Below are 22,260 nucleotides of genomic sequence, written 5' to 3'. Positions count from 1 at the left end.
GGGATGTTATATGAATCTCTTTGGAGTGCTCATTTAGATATCTTCTTAGGCTAGTATATACCCCAAATGCGGCAAAGACAGCATTTGACGAAGACTTGTATCCGGTGCGAGATGTCGTAATTTAAGTGCGCCACGGAGAATTGTTTTGTAATTTTAAGTCATTGTACAAATCTTCGAAGAGTGTTTGGCCCCGGACGGTGTTTGGCGTATTCTCTTATTATTCACTTTAGCTTCCTAGATAATATGTCATATATATATGTAAAAAATTATTGTATTGAATACTTTTTACTAATGTTTTAGCATTTTTTAATTTTTTTCTGTAATTAATAAGCAACATTTCTGGAGGAATATAAAGTGATAATATACTAAACGTTATAGCTATAAGCTAGTAAGTTTTGTAAATGACAGTAAAATGTTACTATATTTTATTTGTTTAATCACAATTTATTTTTACCTAGATATATGTGTCTTACAGAAATGCATATATATTAATCAAAAACTTAAGAACCGATTCTGATAAAACTTGGACTTTTTCCTAAGTTAAGGATAATTTCGATTCCACTTTAAGTCTCGGAGAAATTTTTGAATATACTGTAATTAGCACAAGCCCAAATTTTATTACTGAAATAATAACAAATTTCAACTAAACCATAGGTTTAACTGTCTACCTTTATTTTTAAATCCGTTTAAAAATAAGTCACACAAACTAGTGAAACATCGAAAAACCTGTGGTTGACGCTTACATCACCCAATACTCGTGACATTTTGACGCTGGATTTCCCTAGATTCATGCTATGCGTGAAAATAAATAAAAACCAAACAATTGTTAAAATCAAGTGCTGTTGTACGTTTTCTCTATTTTAGTAATACCTGTTGGATTATTCACTTCCAGTTTTAAGTCGGTTCATGAGTAAAATTAGATTTGTATGCATGCTGTAAAGTATACAAATTTATTGTCTATGCCCAAGTAAATCTTCGCCAGCAGAGACCCAGTGAGGATGTTAAACTCAGGCTTTCTTAACCCTGTTACAAATAAGTTCGTTTCTTAGGAGATTGATTGATTGTGTTAGTTTCAGAGTCGACACAGTTTATGTTTCCTGTATATGTATATCAAATTAGGCAGTGTTAGCTTTGTGGCTCCAGCGTGTGACTCTCATCCCTAAGGTTGTAGGTTCTATCACCGCCTTTGCACCAAAAGACTTTCTATGTGCGCATTTAACACTTGCTCGTACGATGATGGAAAACATCATGAGGCATGACATATCTTATTTCTATAAACTCGGCTGCGTGTGTCATCCACAGAAAGCTCATAAAGAAATGTGTACGAAATAGATACAGAATACCTATACACAACATATAGGATTTATTAGTCTCGATTTTGAATCTGTGGCTGAGGTATATATATTTTAAGAATTCTATAATGCTTATATAATTCTGTATTAAGTTATGGAAAAAGGATTTCGACATTAACATCATGTTTATAACATATGGTTCATTAAGTTCCATATTTAAGAAAAGGATAATATAAACTTTTATGTTTGATACATACAAGTTACACTGATTATTCTTATAGTCTAGTCGACAAGTTGAAAATGGAACAAAATAGAGATACTACTCTTAAAATTATGTGCGATAGCTCATTGGATCCGGAATGACGTCTAGAAAAATGTGCTAAAAGCGTGTATTAGCACATAAAAAATTGCAAAAGTTATAGACCATTAAAGATGAAAAAATAATGGCATTTAGTTTTTTGCCAATATTTAATAAACTATTAATATTTAAGAAATTTCAAATAAAGATTCTAAAAGAGGAGGAAATTTCTAATAAAAAACTCCTGACTCCCAGAACTCTATCTCCATTATTTATAATGTTAATTTAACGCTGAAAATAGGTCTGCGGGTGACATTTTTAGGATTCGCGCGTGGCGTCAAAAGCGACTACGGCACATTAATTAATTTATTTAAGGTATTGAATATTTTTTTTAAAATTTGAAAAAATTATGGTGTGTTCTGAACACTATAATTAATTTATTCCCGTTGAAAATTTTACTTAAAGTTAATTTTTCAACAAGTTAAATAGTTGTTAACTAACGAAATTTTCTCGAACGACCGTCTTAATTGTAAGTGAAAAAAAAATGTTTAAATAATGGTCGTAAAAATATTTCGCTTCGTAGAGCCTTTCTTACATACATACTTAACAAGATCGTGCCATAAAAGTTAAAAAAATATTTATACTTTGTTAATAACAATTTTTTTACTTAAACAAAAACTTAAAAATCCATGTTATGATGTTAAAAAAAAATTTTTTTTTCTAAATCATCATATAATCGTTTTTTTATTAATACAAGATATTTATTGATTTGCAAAAAAAAATTCCCGCCATTTGTTGATAATTTTTTTTTAAACAAATTGATTAAATCAATATTTAAAAAAAAAATTTAACACAACTTTATTACATTAAAAATTTTATGATTTTTAAAAAAAATTTTTTCCTTAATAACAATTTTTAATTGTTTTTTTTTAATTTTCTATTGTTTAAATAATTAGTTAAGAAATTTTTTTTTCCTAAAAATCATAATCAACAATTCTATTGTTTACTAACTTACCAATTTGTTATAAACAAATATTCAACTTTTGTTTATTTTTTTTCTAAAACTTCTAAAATTAACAAAAACAACCATATATAACAAAGTATAGAAATTTTTTTTTTTAATTTTAAATAAAAGTAATATTCATGATAATCAAAAAATTTACAAAAAAAAATTACCAATGAGCTATCGCACATAATTTTAAGAGTAGTATCTCTATTTTGTTCCATTTTCAACTTGTCGACTAGACTATTAGCACATAAGTAGAATTTATGACATTGCAATAAATGCAATATTATTCGCGCGCAATAATGCATATCTAATTCTTCGACGAGTGAAAAATACGTATGTATTATAATTTTTTGTACGTACAATGTTAAAATTACATGATGATACAAGGAAGGGAAATTAATGTGACGTTTTTTGGGTAATGCAAGGTTACATAGTTACATACATTAAGCCAGAGGCGTCCAACGTTTTGATGGAAAAAAATACTAGCTTATAACGTATATATGTTTATTGATTAAAATTAAAATTATAGGACAGTACAGATTTGACATATGCACCTTGTTACATAATATTAAGTAATGTTGAGTATTAAATTACATTTTAATACAGTTCTACAATTAGATAAATTTTTGCGAAGGTTATTAAATTTATAATTTAAGGAATAAAAATCAATCACAATTTTCTTCTGTTTCTAAGTCTTATGAATATTCCGATAAGGCGTGAAGAAAAGAAAAAAAATCGTAACTTGAGATTGTATAGTCCGAAGTAACCTAACAAAAGTTTGATTGATGATTTTAACGCATGTGCCTACCCCCTTAAAGTGTTTTGCTTTTCGCCGGAAATTAAACCTAGTACCTCCTACAGGTTATATGTTTTATATACTACATATTAATACCAAGCTTTATAAACTAAGTGCTTAATTACAATTACATACATACTTACGTAATGTATGAAAGATATTCAGAAATTTTATCCTTGTTATGCTCTTAAAATTCTTTAAAAGCGTGGCATTACTCGAACATTTTCATTACCATTATATGCGCGTTACATTATAATAAAATTGTTAATGTACGATTACAAATTCTAGATAAACAATGAAGGAGTCACATAATAATATATTTTATGTATTAGTCGCCTCGTGTTCTCGCATATGTCAATAAATGTGAAATTAATGGTGAAAATATGCAATAAATATGTCGCAGCCATCTCAACTAAACAGCGCCGTTTAACTAGCGGCCTGAAAGATATTTAGCCATAGCTCACAACAAAGAGAAATGGACCTAAATAAATACCCTAAAAGGGGCCATACAAAAACTAGACCACTAAAAAAGAAAAAAAATGTGTGCGTGGTAAAAAAATGTACACATGTCAGAAGTGAAACTTCTTTGGAAAACTAATTTTGATGTCTTGTTTATATTTACAAATCTAAAAATTTGACTTAGAGGGAGGGAAAAAGTAAGATATTAGTAATTTAATGAATTTAATTGTCATTAAAATATTAAGTGTCGAAAATTAAAACAAATTTTTTTTTTAATTTATTTCTTCGATTTTAAAAAACGTGGCATTTTAATTTACAATTCGTCACTTGAGATTTCAATAAATAATTTTTCATAAAATATAAAATACTTATATTTCATCAATTCTCTTTACGAAATTTTAATTTTAATAATAGAATTTTAATAAGGTAATTCATCCCTCTCAATCGGTCTCAATAGCTCTCTCCCTTTTCTTCAACAAAAACGTTGCACATCTTCGTGACGTTTCATCCGTAAAAAATTACCCTCATACGCCTTAAGAAGTTTCACTTAAAAAAGAAATCTAACTTAAAATTGTTTAAAACCTATACTAATACATGGATGTATTAAGGAATGCAAACTAACCAATTATGTATGGATTACTAAAGCTTTAATAATAATAATAATATTCCGAAGATGTAAATAGTTTTTACCGAAGAGTAAAAGACCTTAATTTGTATGGCCCTCGGAGGTTTTTGTTATTAACACTATGCGATGCTCGAGTTGATCTGGCATTTAGTTTAGGTGTCAAGGTGATTCGGGTTTTTATCAACCGGTTCATTAAAATTTTACGATTTGTCATCCATTATAAAACCTTAGCAACAGATTGCTAATTTAAATTCCGCAATGGATTGATCAAAGATTTGGATAATAAGTATAAAAATTGAGTAAATAGTGTAGAAAGAGAGAGAGAGAGAGTGTGTAGAGAGAGAGAGAGAGAGAGAGTGTAGAGAGTGTGTACATCATAATCTTCAGCTACAAAACGATCACGTTATATCATTAAACTCCGTAACAAAGTTATTCCAGCTGCTCTCGTATACCTACAACCATGGATCGTGAATTTGTGGGGCTCAGCGCTATTATGCAGAAGTCCCCGGTAATAAACGCACACGCGAAAAAATACACCAACCGAAAACAAGCGACGGGGAATTCCCCGTCCGTTCGATAGTCGCGCATCGCACATGAGTTGATTGTTCTCAGGAATTTCATCATTATGAATTGGATTTTTAAAAATTCCATATATTTTCTTAAATTGTCGTCTATTTCTCTCCGTGAGGACCCTTTGTAACCGCGGGTTATTAAGTAAAAAATAGTTACATAATTAAAATGAATGTTTTTAAAAAGGTTTGTGATCTCTGGTATAAGGGAAGGATATGAGGCGAGGTCAGGGGTGTCTCGCACCTTGCGTCTTATGATTGGTCCGATCATAATTAGGAGACCTTTATTGTGATTTCACGGTAAAATCGATTAGCATACTCTTTAAGAACCGCTTCTTCCATTCCAAGGTTTTCTTAACAAAAGGTATTAAAAATACTATGCTTGTTTACCAAGATGTCGGCGTGGGATATTGTTGTATCAGTTAAATACATTAAATGGAAAAAGAAGATACTCAACAAACTTACCTATTATTTGATTCTATCCCCAAAAGTATCCAAGACCAATCCTAGCACGAATTATGACTTATAAAAACGTTATGGATTTCGTTATGGAGCTCTTCCATCGTTGTCATATCCATCAGTAGTTCGAGCTGTTTCACACTGTCTTGGGAGGCTTAGGATGCTTCCTTATATCTCCGGGATCTACCATAATAGGTAAATGATATACTAAACGCAGTTATAAGCAGTTTTTCTTATAAACCCACTTTAATACAGAATTATATAGTTTTTTGAACTAATATTACATCATAAAATTAATTAAAACATTCAAGAAAGTTTTCTTTTCACTGTTCCGTTCAATCTCGGAAAGTCAGTTACTCGAAATTTGAACCGAAGTCGTGACTTAAGCTGGCTTGACTGGTTTCATATAAACATCTTTGCCCTCTGAGAAACAATCATTCCGATTCGTTTTATTGTACGCTACACGAAAGAGACGGTAATATAGCTAGGCGCTATAAAGTTGAGTCAGACTAGTACTAGTATATTAAGTTACGTTATGTAATTTTAAGGTAAATGCCTCGTTATCAACCAAAAATAATAAATGTAATAAGATATGAGCTAACAACTTTTTCATTTTCTTTACAACAAAAGGCGTCAACCGTTTCCTTTTTCCCCCAGGTGTTGTTTATTTCTTCCTTTCTCCTTCTGTAACCAAGAACACCGACGAAAAGAGATAGATTGCCCAAATTTGATGAGGAGAAATATCAAAACGGTCTTTTCGTAAGCAATTACTTAAGTATAATAAAAAAAAACTGGTAGAATGGAGAACCGTCACACCAACAGAGGCGTTTAAAATAGGGTTAATAGAGAAAAGTCATAAAAAAGAAAATTATGCTGTCATCAATCGTTTGAAACGTTCATTTTTAAACGAAATTTAAAAACAAATGCAAATTTATTTGTTTTGTTAGCACTTGAACCTAGATTTTAATCAAAGCTTACTTTAGCTATTTAAATCAGTAGAACCATTATTAGTAAATGAATGCAATGAATCAAACATAAAACTTCATACTGCCAGTTTTTTATAAAATTGTCCACATATGCCACAATTATAGGCCCAATAACATGTACATTTACCTCATTTTGTAGCGGCACTTATCCAATGCCCAGCTTCAATAGTTTTATTTAGCACTCGTAATATGACTTTTTATCTGGATCATCTAAAATAACATTTATATCTGATCGCGAAGCCGTTACATGTTCTATGAATAAGTTTTTTGTCAATTGAATTCTTTGTATTGTCTTAAACCAGTATTAATGCTTTGTTTAACGTCTGATATTTTTTAATAGTACAATGAGTTAATGAATACAATTTTTAAAACTGCTAATTAGTTTGATGTAATTAGAATAGAGCTACGAGTTACAAAATAGATTTCTCCTAACACATAGTTATAAGTTCAAAAGCTGTTTTGTCCCAGTGTCACACCCTGAACACAGAATGTACCTGGAGGATCTATGCGAACGGATAGTTCAAATATACAGAAGGTGGTCCGGCATCTCATGGAAATCAAAGTCTCTTCCGTGTTAGGGAAGAGGTCCTAAATGTAGTTCTATTATTATAATAGTTTAAAAAGTTTTTGAACTGAACATTGAACGACGCTTTTGAGACCTCCAAAGCGGGAATTGCTGTTGTCAAAATTTGTTATTTTTTTACTAAACGCCAACTTATATTACTGTAACTTGCTTAGACGTCAAATCTTGATTCAAAATCTTTGGCAATTGGACACTTAAAAATAAAATTAAAAAAAATTAACGAATTAAAAAAAATAAAGAATTAATTAATGAATTAACGAAATTTTTTAAAATTCGGACAAATGTACCATTCTTCAGAATAGTTTTTTTACTCCGGCACTACGTTCCGATTTGCGGTGAAAACAGAAAGTTGAAATATAAATAGGTTTTCCAAAATTTTTAAAAGTAAGGATATCTGAATACTTTGTAGCGATGCCTACAAAATGCGCTTAAAAATCACTGCAATGACGTCATACCCTGTAACTCGCTGACAAACTTATTCCGGCCTATAAGGATATATATATTATATATATAGAACATCTCGACCTTAGCTACTGGGGCCTTCGGCTCAGTCAGGGGTTAGACTGGCCGAGGATCCCCCTTTTAGTTAGAGGAACAGTACTTCCTTCACAACCTCAGAGATTCAAACAGAACAAACAAACTTGGGTATAGATTTTTATCAGTTGTTTCAATATTACTATATTTTATTTATTAAGTTTAAACACTTAAAACTGCAATTTTCTGACTCATAACGAGTTCAATGGAGTTCAAGGTTCAAATCTTCTGAATCATTAAGAGTTCAAATTATATTTTTTACAAAAAAATAAAAGCGTTGAAGATTTAACTTGTTCTTTATCAAGTGCCACTGGAATGAAACGCTATTCGTTGAATCGAATGATTAAAGCTTCAAAGTTTCACGCAACTTATTCATAACAATTTTTTCAAATATATAATAATTATTAATTAATTGTTAAATCTTCAACAGACTTAAAAATTAACATTTATAAACGTTGGCAGACCCGGCAAGCCGATCAACCAGGCAAGATGGCGTCACACCAGTCCCTATGACGAACATACAAACTTCAAGTGTTTTACGTGAAATATCATTCAAAATGAGTCTCCGACAAAATTAAACTTCGAGACAGTATTACTATTAGAAAGGCGAAGACATAATTTACAAGTATGCTTCATCATCGTCGATTCGACTAATCAGTTACCACTTCGTGTCATGCAAATGTGAAAATCAATATTTTTAATTACGGATTGATAGAATCATAGTTATTTACAAGTTAGTAAATAACTTGTAAATAACTATAAATCTATCAATCCGTAACGCTTTTTATAGCCATATTTATACAGATTCAATAGAACTTTATTTTTTATTAAAAATAAAATAAATTCATAGTATTCTGTGAAATAGCCTTGTCAAATATTGGTTTGACGATATTTGTATAAATTTACTACACTGGTATTGGGTTATTTATATTAAAAAAATTCCGTAGAAAAAACTCTTTATTAAAAGTAGAAAATTATTGTAAGAAAAATAAAAAATATCAAATAATATATTGAAGTAGTACATCTCCTTAAAAATAATATATACAGTAATATTATTATTTACATTATATAAAATAATAGTTATATAGCTTGAAAAAGTTATTCTAAATAAATTTGCTGAGTAAAAAGGTTCTAAAGTTGAAATTCATAGAATTGACTGTTTCATAAATTGAGTAGCTGATTTTCTATATTATTAATATTTATTCTATATAGGTAAGTGGTAACGTCTTAATTAAATTATTTCGACAGAAATAGAACTCAGGAACTATGTTTTAAACCATATGTTTCTTTTATCTCGACTCAAACTTAATTCCAATCGATACAAAATCATCATTTTTGGTGCTATAACATCGGCCTTTCCAAATGCCTTTCATTTCTATATATATTTTACTTGTTCAAAAAAGGCCTTGAAAATACAAATTACAAATTGAAACGCCTTACTATTTTAGTGAGCAACCTACCAACTATGGATTTACTGTTTATAATGTAAGACTATTTGTAATAAAAACTATTATTTATTTTGTACATAACATTTAGTAATAGAATATTTTTGTACATTATTAGTTTTAAAGCGACGATTCAGCGTACTGTACTAGCTACTTTTAACGCTCAATTTATTATGATTTTTTTTATATCACGCCGTTTAATAAAACCTGTTTTAAATGCATTCAACTCATATACATAGAGAATGGAACGTAAATGCACAAATATTGAATAATATCTTTCAAAGTATACTCGTATTTTTAATTCGCTAATAGTTGAAAATAATTGCTTTAAGCATAAAGTAATTTTTGAATAGGAGAACATTCTTTGGCTTCATTTTAACAACCAGGATATAAGTGCGCTTACATTATCTACCATGATCAATTCTCTATGTATACTCACTTGGCAGTCCCTATGTAATAGACACAGTGCCTCTGAACCTCGTATCCAGGCTACCATACGAAGGCCTGTACCGTGGAGTACGCTGACTCCAGGGGCTGCGGCGGTTCTTATAACTCGAACAGGCGATAAGACTGTTCATCGCTGGAGGCCGAGATCGCTCCAGGCTTATGCCATAGCGACGGCTGGAATATGAAAAACTTCCGTAAAGTTTCTTAAAGTCATAATAATTAAAACTTTGTTAATCTATTATAAAAAATAATGTAAAATGATTATCCTTATACTCCATTTTTGAAGAATAGAACGTCCACGTTGAAAATTAAATCGCTGCTAATAACGGACTCACACACATTCTTAACTCTAATACTATGTATTCACAAAAACGAAAATTAATGAGAACTAGAAAGAGGAAATACACACAGACAATGATTCACACAGAATTTAAAATCTCTATATTTAAAAGAAAAATTAATATACATCAGTCAAAAGTCAAAGATTACTAATTATTAATATAGGTAACACAATGTACACTTATGAATGTCAATAAATAAATACATACATATAAATTGCTTCTAATTTTACATTAACTGCCAGTTCTCAAATTATGGGCGTAGAACGGACGAGAAGAACTGGCAATAAACTTTTGTTTTACACAACGTTTGTAAGGAGCTGCAACCATAACACCATGTTCCACATAACATTTTAAGTAATAAATAATAATAAAATAAATTAAAAACAAAGATTTGTCCTCTATCAGCAGGAAGCATGGTGAAATAGGAGCACGCACTTACATTCTCGTGGGAACAACACGCAAATACATAGTCGAAATAACTAACATAACACATGATGGATTGGTTGATTGGATGGATCGTCCAAATATGAGAAAATAAAAAATACCTTTTAGGCCTAGCAGCGGGAATAAAGTCCTCCCCAGTAAGCACACCCTTGTCTAGAGTCCCATCCATTTGCAAAAGGTCTCCTGCGGAAACTGAGAGATCCATCTTCGAGCGGTCACAGGTCCACATATATACCAGTACCATTAACATCTGGAAAAAAAATGAGTTGAGAAAATAGACTGTAGTAATAAACAGACTTTGATTTTAAATCCCTTTAAATATATGCTTAGCACAAAAACCACCCATATATAACCTTTATATACTTTGGTTTTTCTGTTTAAAGATATCAATAAAGTTTTTATATTTTTACATAGACAACGATAACTTTGTTTTATTTCTAGAGAAGTCTCATGACGGAGTGCATGTGATTAACTCCACTTCATGAATTTAATCTGCTACCTACTAAAATGGTCAAAATCAAAATTCATTTATTCAGTTGAATCACATGATCACTTTGAATTGTCAACTATAGCGCCTGTTAAGAATTGCGACCTGCGTACACAAGGAGCAGCTCTCAAGTAACTTTTTCTTAGGAAATGAAATGAATCATGGTTTTCGAAAAACAAATGCAAGAGTAAATAGCAGTAAACAATTGAATTTGGAATTCCTACCCAAAGAGGAGATATTTGAGGTCAAAGTGGCCAGTACGACAAAACGTCAATTTAATATGTAAGGACCTAATATATTATATATTAATGTTATGATTGATTGTCAAAAATGATTTTCGGAGGCGCATACGCATCAGTGCCGTTATCGTTAAATTCGTTCTACTTCATATATCTGACAAAAAATATTTTATATTTGAACCTAACATATTAACGCCTTGCTTTGCGTTATCAATCAGATATGAGTGGTATAGACTTAGGGTTTCTCCTGTTTTTAATTATATTAATAGTTCCTTCTAATTAATTAGCGCCTTACAAAATATTCATGCAAATACGCATACTCACAACAATGATATGTAGTATGACGATAAACCCTGTGCTACTTCTGAATCCAATAGAATCAAAAAGTACTCCAGACACAGATGGACCAATAAAGGCTCCGAGGGCGAAAGTCGAGGTCCATAAGCCAGAAACTAACCCATACGTTTCTATAGAGTTTGGGAAGCCATTTGCACTAAAACAAAACATTTTTTACACTGCCCATTGTCTATGGCTTCGTCTAAACTAGAGTTTATCGATAATGATAATACCATAACTAATAAAAATAAAATTTAATAAGTACTATTTTTTTGTTAAAGAATAAAATCTAAATATTGATAGCAGTTAATATTTTAAATACTAGAATCGTTAAGCTAATTAGTTTTTGAAAATAATTTCAGTTTTCTTTTTTATCTATTAATGGACTTATGTTTTCTGTTTCATATGTTTTGTTTAACAATGTAATCTAATCTGTTTTGGCTATATTATCTAAGTGTTTTCTTTTATAATATGGATGTTTGCAGCTGTAAGATTACTCATAAATGAATAAATATTATTCGGAAATGTTCGAACTCTTTATTTGAAATAGCCAGGATACTGTCTTCGAATTTAATATTGTATCTGAATAATGTTAAGACTTACATAGCAGTACTTAAGGCGTCTGAGAAAGACGACACTAGGAGACTTCCCATTCCAAGCCCGTGGAGCACCAGACCCAAAACTGTCACCCATAATATTCTGAAATATACAAATACTCGTTTGTTTAATTACTAATATATTTTAGGCAAAAATAATTGTTGACTACAATATAACAAAATATTTAACAAATTTTACTTCATGCCTATTTGTTTATTTTTTGTGTGTTTACAAAATTGATTCCACGGGAACTAAACTCAGTAATAATGGAGATCAGTCGGAACATAATCCTCATAGGCTTCGATTAAACATAAATTGAACGAAAGATATCAAAAACTTACGTTGGCATATTAAAGAACGGTGCTGGGCCAATTAACAAGAAAGCGGCCACCACAAACATGTGCCCAATACTGGTAATATATTTGGGTTTAACCGCGGGATGGTCGCATAACCAACCCCACGCTGGTGCAGATACCGCATAAAAAGCCCCATTGATCACGAATATTAAACCCAAAACCACTGGAGAGAAGTTGAACTGAAATTATTATTTATACTATTAATAAACAAATACTTATGCTCAAGAACAAAATGCGATTTAATTATTTTAAATAGATACTTAAAATGAATGGTCATTTCGAAAATGCTATTTATTTATTTGGAAAAGCTTTACAGCTTACAAAGCATAATACAAAATAATTCTTAAATGAAAACGCCAATTAAAGTTTATCATTGTATTTGAGTGTGGTTGTAATAGAAACATGTGTGTTCATCGGCTGACTTAAATTTTCTAAGAATATCTTAAAAGACTTGCGAGAGGAATTAAATGTCTTTAAAAAATGTCAGTAAAAAATCGACTTCTAAATTTTCATTTACTGCCAGTTCTCAAATCAAGGGCATCGACAAGAAGAACTGGATAAATTCTCCTTTATTTATTTGGAACAAAATTTATCAAGCAATCTATGCGGAACGTATGGAAAATCTCGCTGTATTGACAAAAAACAAACGTTTTTTGCTAAGAGGTCGACCATTCTGTCCTTACCACAATAGTCTTCAAACAACCTTTTTATACTCTTTAATAAATTCAACTTTAATATTTAGAAAAAATACTTACACGAACTTGTCGAAAATGAGGTTCTAATGTAGCTTGAAGGAACCCAATACTCATACTAGTTGATACTATACTTAAAGAAGCTATCAGAACTCCTGGCACGCGGAGAAGAGTTAGCATCGACGCTGAAAGAAGAAGTCCTTTAATACCAATCTGTTAGCTACAGAATAAAGTATTTAATATTACATTGTTTGTAAACTATATGGTAATACATATTTTATTTAAAATGCATTTGTTAACGCCTACGAACTTTAAAGGAGCAAACCTCAGAATTTCGAGAAGAAATACTTTCAAATTCATGTTTTTTATTTACGTTTTTAGGTTTTTAACACAATATGTAGAATGAGTGTATGTGGCTCCTACAATCTGTGGCTATAATTAGTACGGTGACCTCTGAGAAGCAACATTTCGACAACAGCCTTGGGCCTTCATACTCGACTTGTCGAGGATCCTTTAGGCTGTACACGCTGAATGTACATTCCGTCCTCCGCAGTAATTAAAGTTTAGGGTAGAGGTTTTTGCATACTGCCGCAAATGTATTGATGATTTGATAAATTACAAAGAACTATTATATTTTTTAAACCAAGGTGGCCACTTTAAGCATCTCCCACACCAAAAGAGACGGTGGGACCCGACTCACTTTAGGTACGCTGCTATTTAGAGAACCGGATGAGTTTTACCCAAATTTATTAGGTAATTTGTTTCATTATAGTATTATCAATTATAATGGCGTCTATAGCTGAGTGTTAAATATTATTTTTAATTTATTATAGTGTATCAGTCTTTGTTACCTATACATTGTCAGTAAAATATATTTTTTGACTTACGTCCTGTATGCTTATAATCTTCATCGTCGGAGGACTTTGGTAAAATGATATAGCATAACAATGCTGTGCAAAAGAGCGTGGCTCCAAGTACAGCGAAGGGCAGAGAGTAACCACCAACGCCGTAGAGAGCCCCACCTATCATTGGACCAGCGATTAACCCAAGCCCGAAAAATGTTTCCAAGGATGCCTAAAACAAAAGACTCAAAAATAGAATGATGTAGGCAATTCTTAGGTTACCGGAGTTATGTAAAATGGTAAATAGCCTGCGAAACCTTCGCGCATCATGGCTTTGTAACATCTCATTAAAATTTATGAAATTTAGGCAAATTTGGTTGTTATTGCGTAATATAATCTTAAAAATTTATTTTAAACAAAAAAGCATATCTATTAAAATATCATGGATAACTATAGGTATCCATAAAAACTCGTGTTTATAACCAAACTATTCCGACACGGTTTGACTAATTTTTATGAAATTTTCGTTTTAAGTCGTATACATTTTTTTTAAACCCTACGCGATAAAGAAAGCCTAACCCAATTTGTTTGTCGTTAAATAATACACATAACCCTTACTTTTCCTCCTTCTAGCACTAACCCCAATTTTAATTGCGATATTAATACTGCAATAATCCTTTTATATGACAAAACAACATTTGCCGAGAGTGATAAAAATAATATATTTTTTAAATATTCACTTACAAACATAGTAGCCACATTATTAGGGAACTCCTTGGCAATGATGGCAAAGGAAGCTGTCAAAAACGCCGCATTACCCAAAGCCTCTACTATACGTATTGCAAATGCTAGAGTCACGAATGGTACGTGACCGTCCACCTTGTCTAGCAATCTGAAAAAAAAATAAGTAAACTTACTTACAAACTATGTTTAACTTCTGTAATTTTTTAATCAGAACTGGACAGACAGAAGTGAGATATGGCCTATTGGAGGGCACTCTTGTCTAGGAGATGGAATTAACACTAGGGAAGATGAAATGATGCAAGGAATTCTCCTCCTTTGCTGTATTTACAAGAAACCATGACCCAAATCGTGCAGTGCGGCACCTGGGAATGCCAACAACGAAGGTGTGAAACTCCAGAGTGGTTCTGGATGAGCGTTGTTTGAAAGGAGAGGACGGAATTTCTGATTTCGTCATCATAGGTAATGTATGTTGTATTGTATAGTATAGTATAGTACGAGTATATAATTAGGCTTATTATTATGGTGTCATGCTGCTACGGCTTACACCCTCAGTCTTCTTTGCCGATGAGTAGGGATGTCTATTCAAATTTAATGACGTGGAATTAGTGATACAATCTGTATCTTATGTTCCATAATAAACATATTTTATTTTTATTTTGTGTTCGAAGTATAATATACGTATACATTAATTATAAAAATGATTTACAATAAGATTCAACTTCAATGTTATTTATGAGGTCCTTGTAGTTATCTATATTTGTTTTAAGTTAAACCAATGTCACCGAGTAAATAAACAAACAAGGAAATGTAGAATATCAAAAAATAAACTAAGATTTAAAGATAATAGCGTATAATTTAATTTTTATAATAATATTATATTACAGGCACTTTATTTTTGATTCTGAAAAACCGAACAAGTATTTTTTTATAGGACTGATATTTTGTTATAAAGAACTCAAAAAATATACCAACAATTATATTAGTATTATTAGAGCAGCCTTTTAAAATTTATGTTTTAGATGTATTGCACGATTGCAAGGCTACTTATTTATATTAGTTTTGCAATGGTTTTTTGTAATGTATACTTAGTACCTACAGTTATCATTTTGTTATGTTACGTAATTATCATTGGTGTTAGTAAATAAGATGTTAATATGTTAAGTTAGGTCCTGGTGGACAGAAAAATCATAATTAGTTTATTTCCACTACTAGTAAAAAAACATAGTTAAAAAAAGGTCGCATTAGAGTATTAGTTTGAGTGCACGTTAGTATTAGGTGCTACACAGTGGTAAGTAGAAAAAAATAGTACACAAGAACAGAGTGAGTGGACAGTTTCTTATGTTAAATATCCTTTTTAGTAAATTTTAAATTACTTAAGTTAGGCTAGATTGTAATGTTATATGATGTCTTAGTGCAGAAACAATTTATTTAAAAAAATGTAATAATAATAAATATATTTTGTCTCGTTGTTAATCTTAATTAAACCCATTTGATTACTAAGTACAAAAATACATACTATAAATCTATCCCATCGTCCGTTTTAATCATCGCGTTTAAAAATCAATTGAACGACATATATTGTATGTTTTTGTGCAAATTTTCTTAATTAACTAGCTGATATGGATTTCTTAAAGCACGCATAAATATTTGACATCAATATTACGTATATGTCAATCCTTTTTCGATCTACATTAAAATGTAAAATACGCCACTATCAGAATGTTGTGGATATATATATATATTTTGTCGATACGAAACCTTTATTTTAATACGTTCTTTAATTTGTGGGCCGTAGACCGGAGACAGTATGAACATTTAATGTTTGACAGTTACGAAACCCATTAACATTTTGTATTGAATTTTTTTTCTTTTATTTTTTCGTCAATATTCTAATGTTAAAAATATGTATTTCATTCACTGATATGATAAAAGGCCCGAGAGAGAGCGAATACTTCCTGTTCAAGATTGCTCATTGTAGTCAAGCAAAGCTGCAGTAATAATTAATACTAGATAGTATTTCTTACCCAAATAGTATAGCACATGTTGAGGTAGTCAGTATTCCGGCGTTGAAGACTACTTTAGGTCCAAGCCTGTTCAAATGAGCCCCATAAAAGGGACTGATGATGAAAACCACAAGCTCGAACACTCCAAATACAAGTCCATATTCTGTTGCTGTGCATCCTTTGTTTTCTGCCTGAAAATTTGATAAATTATAAAAGATATAGCTTTAATTATCAGCTTCTAAGCAAGCTTTTGACTCAGGTGCAAACGTAGGCAGTGTTTTATATTCAAAATAAATATTTAAATCCGTATATATTAAAATTAATACGTAATTCTTAATATATGTGTTTTGAGTGACTCAAACGCACGCACATACATACATGAAATACATAAAATGACGTCAAGCAAATATGACGTCAAGAGCATTCAATTAAATCTTTCGTTTCACTAATCCAAACACTAGTAAATAATTCCTCAGTCATAGTTCGCACAGAGTATTATGCACACAAATAATAGCGTAAACAAATAATAATGAAAGTGACCTAGGCAAAATTTGATCAAATATCAAGTCACCGGCCAACGCCATACTATGTGAAATAATATAAAAGCGGATAAAAAAATACATAACAGAAAAAATGTTTGAGGTTTTTTTAATATACGGCGATCGAACGCAGATTTTGTTATTATTATGCTAAGGCGTGACTAGTCACGATACTAGTATCGTGCAAACTGCACGTCACTTAAGCTTAAAAAAGGTTGTTTTTGTTAGATTTCTATATTCAAACATGGAATTGAAGTTTTCTCTCCACAGATTCGTCATTCTCCACAGCGTCAGATTTTCTGAGCTTCATAATAAAAATCGACCCACACCTAATTCAGTAAGAACAAAATATAAAGATGAAGAGACAATGAGATGTGAATAAAGAATACTTTGTGGAATTAATTCAACATTTTATTAATAGAAAGGCTATTTATTTATATACATTTATATATGTAGATTGGACATCATGATCTTTTTAATCGGACCACAGCCCGTTAGTACTCGTAACAATGCAACCACATTATAGTAAAATTAAAACTTCACAGTTTGTTACAAATTCTTGAAAGACAAAAAGGTTATTTATAAATTAATATATTTTTTAAATTAGTGTAAATTGTCTATCCGTTAATAATAATTTCAGCGTGTCCACACATTAATGATGAAATAAAGAGACAAGAGAGTGTTTAAATGAACATGATGGCGTATTAAAAATTGCTCATGCAGCTACTTGAGAACAAAGTACCTAACGTATATCTATAATATTTACTGGTGCGAGTCAACCTAGTTCTTGTTAATATGTAAAACGTTTTTAAATTGTTATGGCTTTAATACGTAGTGACAATTCACTCCAAATAAAATTAAATGTATAATAATTTAATTATGTTATCTTTATATTTAATGCTTGTTAACAAGGCTATAAAATGCATTTACGACCATGAATATTTTTTGTGATAGGAACCAGAAATAGCCGAGAGATAAAAAGTAAGTTTATTATTATTGTATTTGATATTTAATATATAATATTTTATGTAGTTATTTATTTAACGATTGCTATATTCGCCTCTTAGTTGCATTGCCCATAAAACCTTTATTTAAGCTTACCATAAACTTTAATAAGTAAATAAGTACACAGTAGAACCAAAGATGGGCTATTCCGTAGCAGAGCCTCTGATTCTTAAAATTATTTTTCGTCTCTCGTTACATTAAAGTAACATCCTCGTTAATATGTTTTATTATATTTTTGTATCAATACTTATACCAGATTTTAATTCTTTTGTGTTCACCGTATTTGTTTAACTTGATCATTTTGGCTGTTTAATTTGTTTCAATCTATGTAAGCTTTTCAATAAATAAATATAAAAATAGATTCCTGATAAATTGAACTCTCCGTAAAATCACAAAATGTTCCTTGGGTACAGCTTTGAAAAGGAAAAATGCAATCAATACAGTTGCAGTTGCTTTGTGCGAACACGAGAAAAAATTGATTTATTAAAAATTATATCTAAACTATTTTAGTATATAAGGCGCCTGGTAATATTATGAGCAGACGATAACCCCCGGTAGTCTGAGGTTATCAGTTCTACGACGCTAACCATTGACGCATTCACGCACCTTACTTATTAAATGTCTGAGATTTTAATAAAAGTAATGAGATTACATTTAAGGCTATGTTTTTAAAACAAATGTGGGCTTAAAAACTGGCTTTCGTCCTTAAGAGATACAATTAAAAAGTGTGCTGTAATTCTTCAGGAAATATAAAGGTATATGGAAAAATACAACGATAATAATTAAACAAAATTTGCTTTTTGAATTTCAACACCCTTCACATTAAAATAACCTTTGGATCAGGATGTACCATGATTTTTCTCTTGTACGTATGTGAAGTGACGAAAACTTAACGCAATGCGACTTTCAATTTCTTGTAAGAAAAGGAGGAAAAGGAATGAACGAAGGTCGTATCAAAACCTGATTTACATATTATATCAAGTGTGTGATAATTTTATGATGTTATGCGTTAAATTACACACATAACAACATTAAATATACATACATATATTCATGTCATCTATAGTTTGTAAACTTAATATTACAAGCAAAAACCAGATTTAATAGGGGGATATTTTAAACAATAGAAAAAGTACTTTATATTAACAACCACTCTTATAAAAGAACTTTTTTATTATATGATAGGGCCTAAGGGCAAACGAGCCTACGGGTCGCTTATAAATGACAGTCCTCGCAGCCTATGTACACCCATTTTAGTGGGTGCGTTGCAGGTCTTTGAGAAAGGAGTATGCTCTCTTTTAAAAAAATTGGAGATCGGAGATTGGGCGTAGCTCCCAGGGAAGACCGTCACCAGGAGTCGATTCTACAGTTCATTAGTTCGCAAATAAAAATGCCTAGTGAAGCGAACCGTGGACTCCATCAAGGTGATGCGGATAAAGTCTGGAAATTCGATGTTGAAATGAGGCAGGAGGCCAAACAACTCTATAGAACACTCTCTAACAAAAAAATCATTGGCGCTACAACCTCTTTAGGTCTTGCCTCAGATTTCTGAATCTGTTTCATGATGATTTTTAAATCTAATAGGCAAGAAGGTGATCAGCCTCCAGTGTCTGACACACGCCGTCGACTTTTGGGGTCTAAGACATGTCGGTTTCTTCACGATGTTTTCCTTCACCGATCGAGCAACTGTTAAATGCGCACATAGAAAGAAAGACCATTGGTTTCAGTCCACAGCCGGGGATCGAACCTACGACCTCCGGTATGAGAGTCGCACGCTGAAGCCACTAGGCCAACACTGCTGTCTATATAGTACACTTTGTAAAATACACATAGACACGCAATGGCTCTGCGTAGAGAGAAAGAATCAAGCCTTTCAGGAATACATTGGGGATTGAAATTTGACAAGCTCTTCGCTGTATTTGGTCAAAAGGAAGATACAGGTATTTGAGAGCACCGGCCCAGAGAAGTGAGCAGTATTCCATATGAGTTCGTACTTGAGCCTTGTAGAGCTGTACGTTGCACCTCAGTAAAATGCTGCTAAGCCTTACGAAAAATTAAAAGTGACATACATTTCTGTTTAGACGACAGTAATAATAATTATTCATTATTAAATAGTAAACAAGTGTTTATTTTGCTTATCACATTTACGCCGAGAATATAATAGAATCTTAATATATCAATATATGTCAAGGAAGAATATAACCAAAAGCATGTAATATTAACCCATGACTTTGGGCTACATGAAACAAAATATATAGATTAGGAATTACATAATAGGTAATACATTTAACTTATATGTGTTAATTTGATAGTTTCTTGAGACATTTTTATATGAGTATTACTACGTTCTACGAGTATATCTCATGCAGGTTTATAAGGTATAAAATACATTTGATTTTAGTAGCGATTTAAAAGTCTGAACTAATATTAGTCTGGGCTTAAAATTGAAAAGACTTTAGTTAAGTTTAAGTTTCTTAGAACATTTCCAGACATTCATTTGTTATCTCACGCAAATTTACGGAAACAAAAATGGACTTGAAAAAAATAGTCTAGATTTAAAATTGATAACATTTAAAAAAGAACTCAATATTTTTGCTCAGTGTTTACGCTTACTAACGCTCTTGAACTTAACTACGATATTTTTTCTCTGTCTGTATGTTAAGTAATGACAAATATTCCGCATTTACCTATTTGTGTTTGTAAATTACATATGTTAATTAATATTTAAATGCATCTACAATTAGTTATAATGGAGCTAATCCTCCTTACAATAATATTTACCGATGGATTCATGAGTAAAAAAGTCTATGTACTGAAGCAATGTATGTTTAAATTCAAAATGCGAAACATTTTTTAATAATATACTTTTATCTTTACAACTAAACTAGTTACATATGGGAACTCTCTCTAAGGCTAAGTAAGGGCTCTCACCAACTTGGGGAAGAGATCGTATCTCGTGAAACACGTGTTAAAGACTCCCAAATGTGACATGGATATAGATATATATATATATATATATGACTAGCCCCCGCGAACTTTGTTTCTCCTTAATTTGATTTTACTTAGCCTACCTTTTTCTCTATATAAACCTCACATTTCAAGTCATAAGATTTTAGTTAACAAATAAAAAATAAGGGTTGGTGATAGAGGGGTGAAAATTTAGGGTTCTATGTATTTTTTAATGGCACATTATAAAAAAAAAAAATTTAAATTTCGTTCAAAAAATAAAAATAAAATGTTAAGAGACAACCCTTATCACTTAGGGGTATGAAAAATAGATAGTAGCCGATTCTGAGACCTACTGAATATGCATATAAAATTTGATAAAAATCGGTCAAGCCGTTTCGGAGGAGTATGTACCTAACTAACATTGTGACACGAGAATTTTGAAGTACAATTTGCTTTAAGTGAATAAATGAAAAAACACTTTATACAGGGTTATAGGTATGTACAATAACTGAAGCTTCCCTTTAGTTAGAAAGAAATACCTCTATAGAATATTATACGTACCTCCTGAGGGAAGAATGGCGCCTGTAACGCAACACAAATAGCATTACAAAAATCTGCAATCGAAATAACAATAATAGTGGACCACTGCCGCCTAGTGAATTGAAAACGCATTTCGAAATTTAAAAAATCACTATCATAACTCAAAAATATCACTTAAACACAAATTATTTTAATGAATACCCGAGCGTGTAAATTTTCTTGAGGCCATCAATTTACTGAGTGGACGAAGAGGGTAAGATCCAATTATCACATTAATTATTTGAACTTTTGACCGCTTTATCTAATTGAGCACTATACATTGCTCTTGTGCAAATAATATTTCTGATTATAGATTCACAAATCTATCGATGTACGGCAAATAATGTCATGAAAATAATGGCCGTTTACCGCTTGTTTCAAATTGTAACAAGGCAACAGATAATAATGATATTATAAAATGTTTTAACCTTTTTAATTGCTAAGTAATGTAAACAATTTGTGATTTATATCAAGAGTGTAAGAGTTCATTGACTGACTAATAGCCATTCTAAGTCGTGTTATTACCAAATATATTTAAATTGAAAAATAAGTACATATATTGGGATTCATAACAATTGGTCATAAGCTTAATTAAATGCGTCTAC

At 31.1% G+C, this 22,260-nt stretch overlaps 1 protein-coding gene across 1 annotated transcript; it reads right to left on the bottom strand.

The window, feature by feature from the left end:
• Positions 1-8,774: 8,774 nt before the first annotated feature.
• LOC125060383 (MFS-type transporter SLC18B1-like) lies at positions 8,775-21,864 on the bottom strand. The gene is made up of 10 exons (XM_047665265.1): positions 21,638-21,864; positions 16,605-16,774; positions 14,581-14,728; positions 13,882-14,068; positions 13,058-13,179; positions 12,288-12,481; positions 11,953-12,048; positions 11,338-11,506; positions 10,389-10,537; positions 8,775-9,676 (listed from the first exon to the last, which is right to left on the bottom strand). The coding sequence occupies exons 1-10, from the start codon at positions 21,746-21,748 to the stop codon at positions 9,505-9,507; spliced, it is 1,518 nt and encodes a 505-aa protein (XP_047521221.1). The 5' UTR covers positions 21,749-21,864; the 3' UTR covers positions 8,775-9,504.
• Positions 21,865-22,260: the final 396 nt, after the last annotated feature.

This window comes from Pieris napi, chromosome 21 (assembly GCF_905475465.1).
Source record: "Pieris napi chromosome 21, ilPieNapi1.2, whole genome shotgun sequence".
NCBI classification, from domain to species: domain Eukaryota; kingdom Metazoa; phylum Arthropoda; class Insecta; order Lepidoptera; family Pieridae; genus Pieris; species Pieris napi.
Note: the sequence above shows the minus strand (reverse complement) of the source record. Positions and strands in the feature narration are given on the sequence as shown.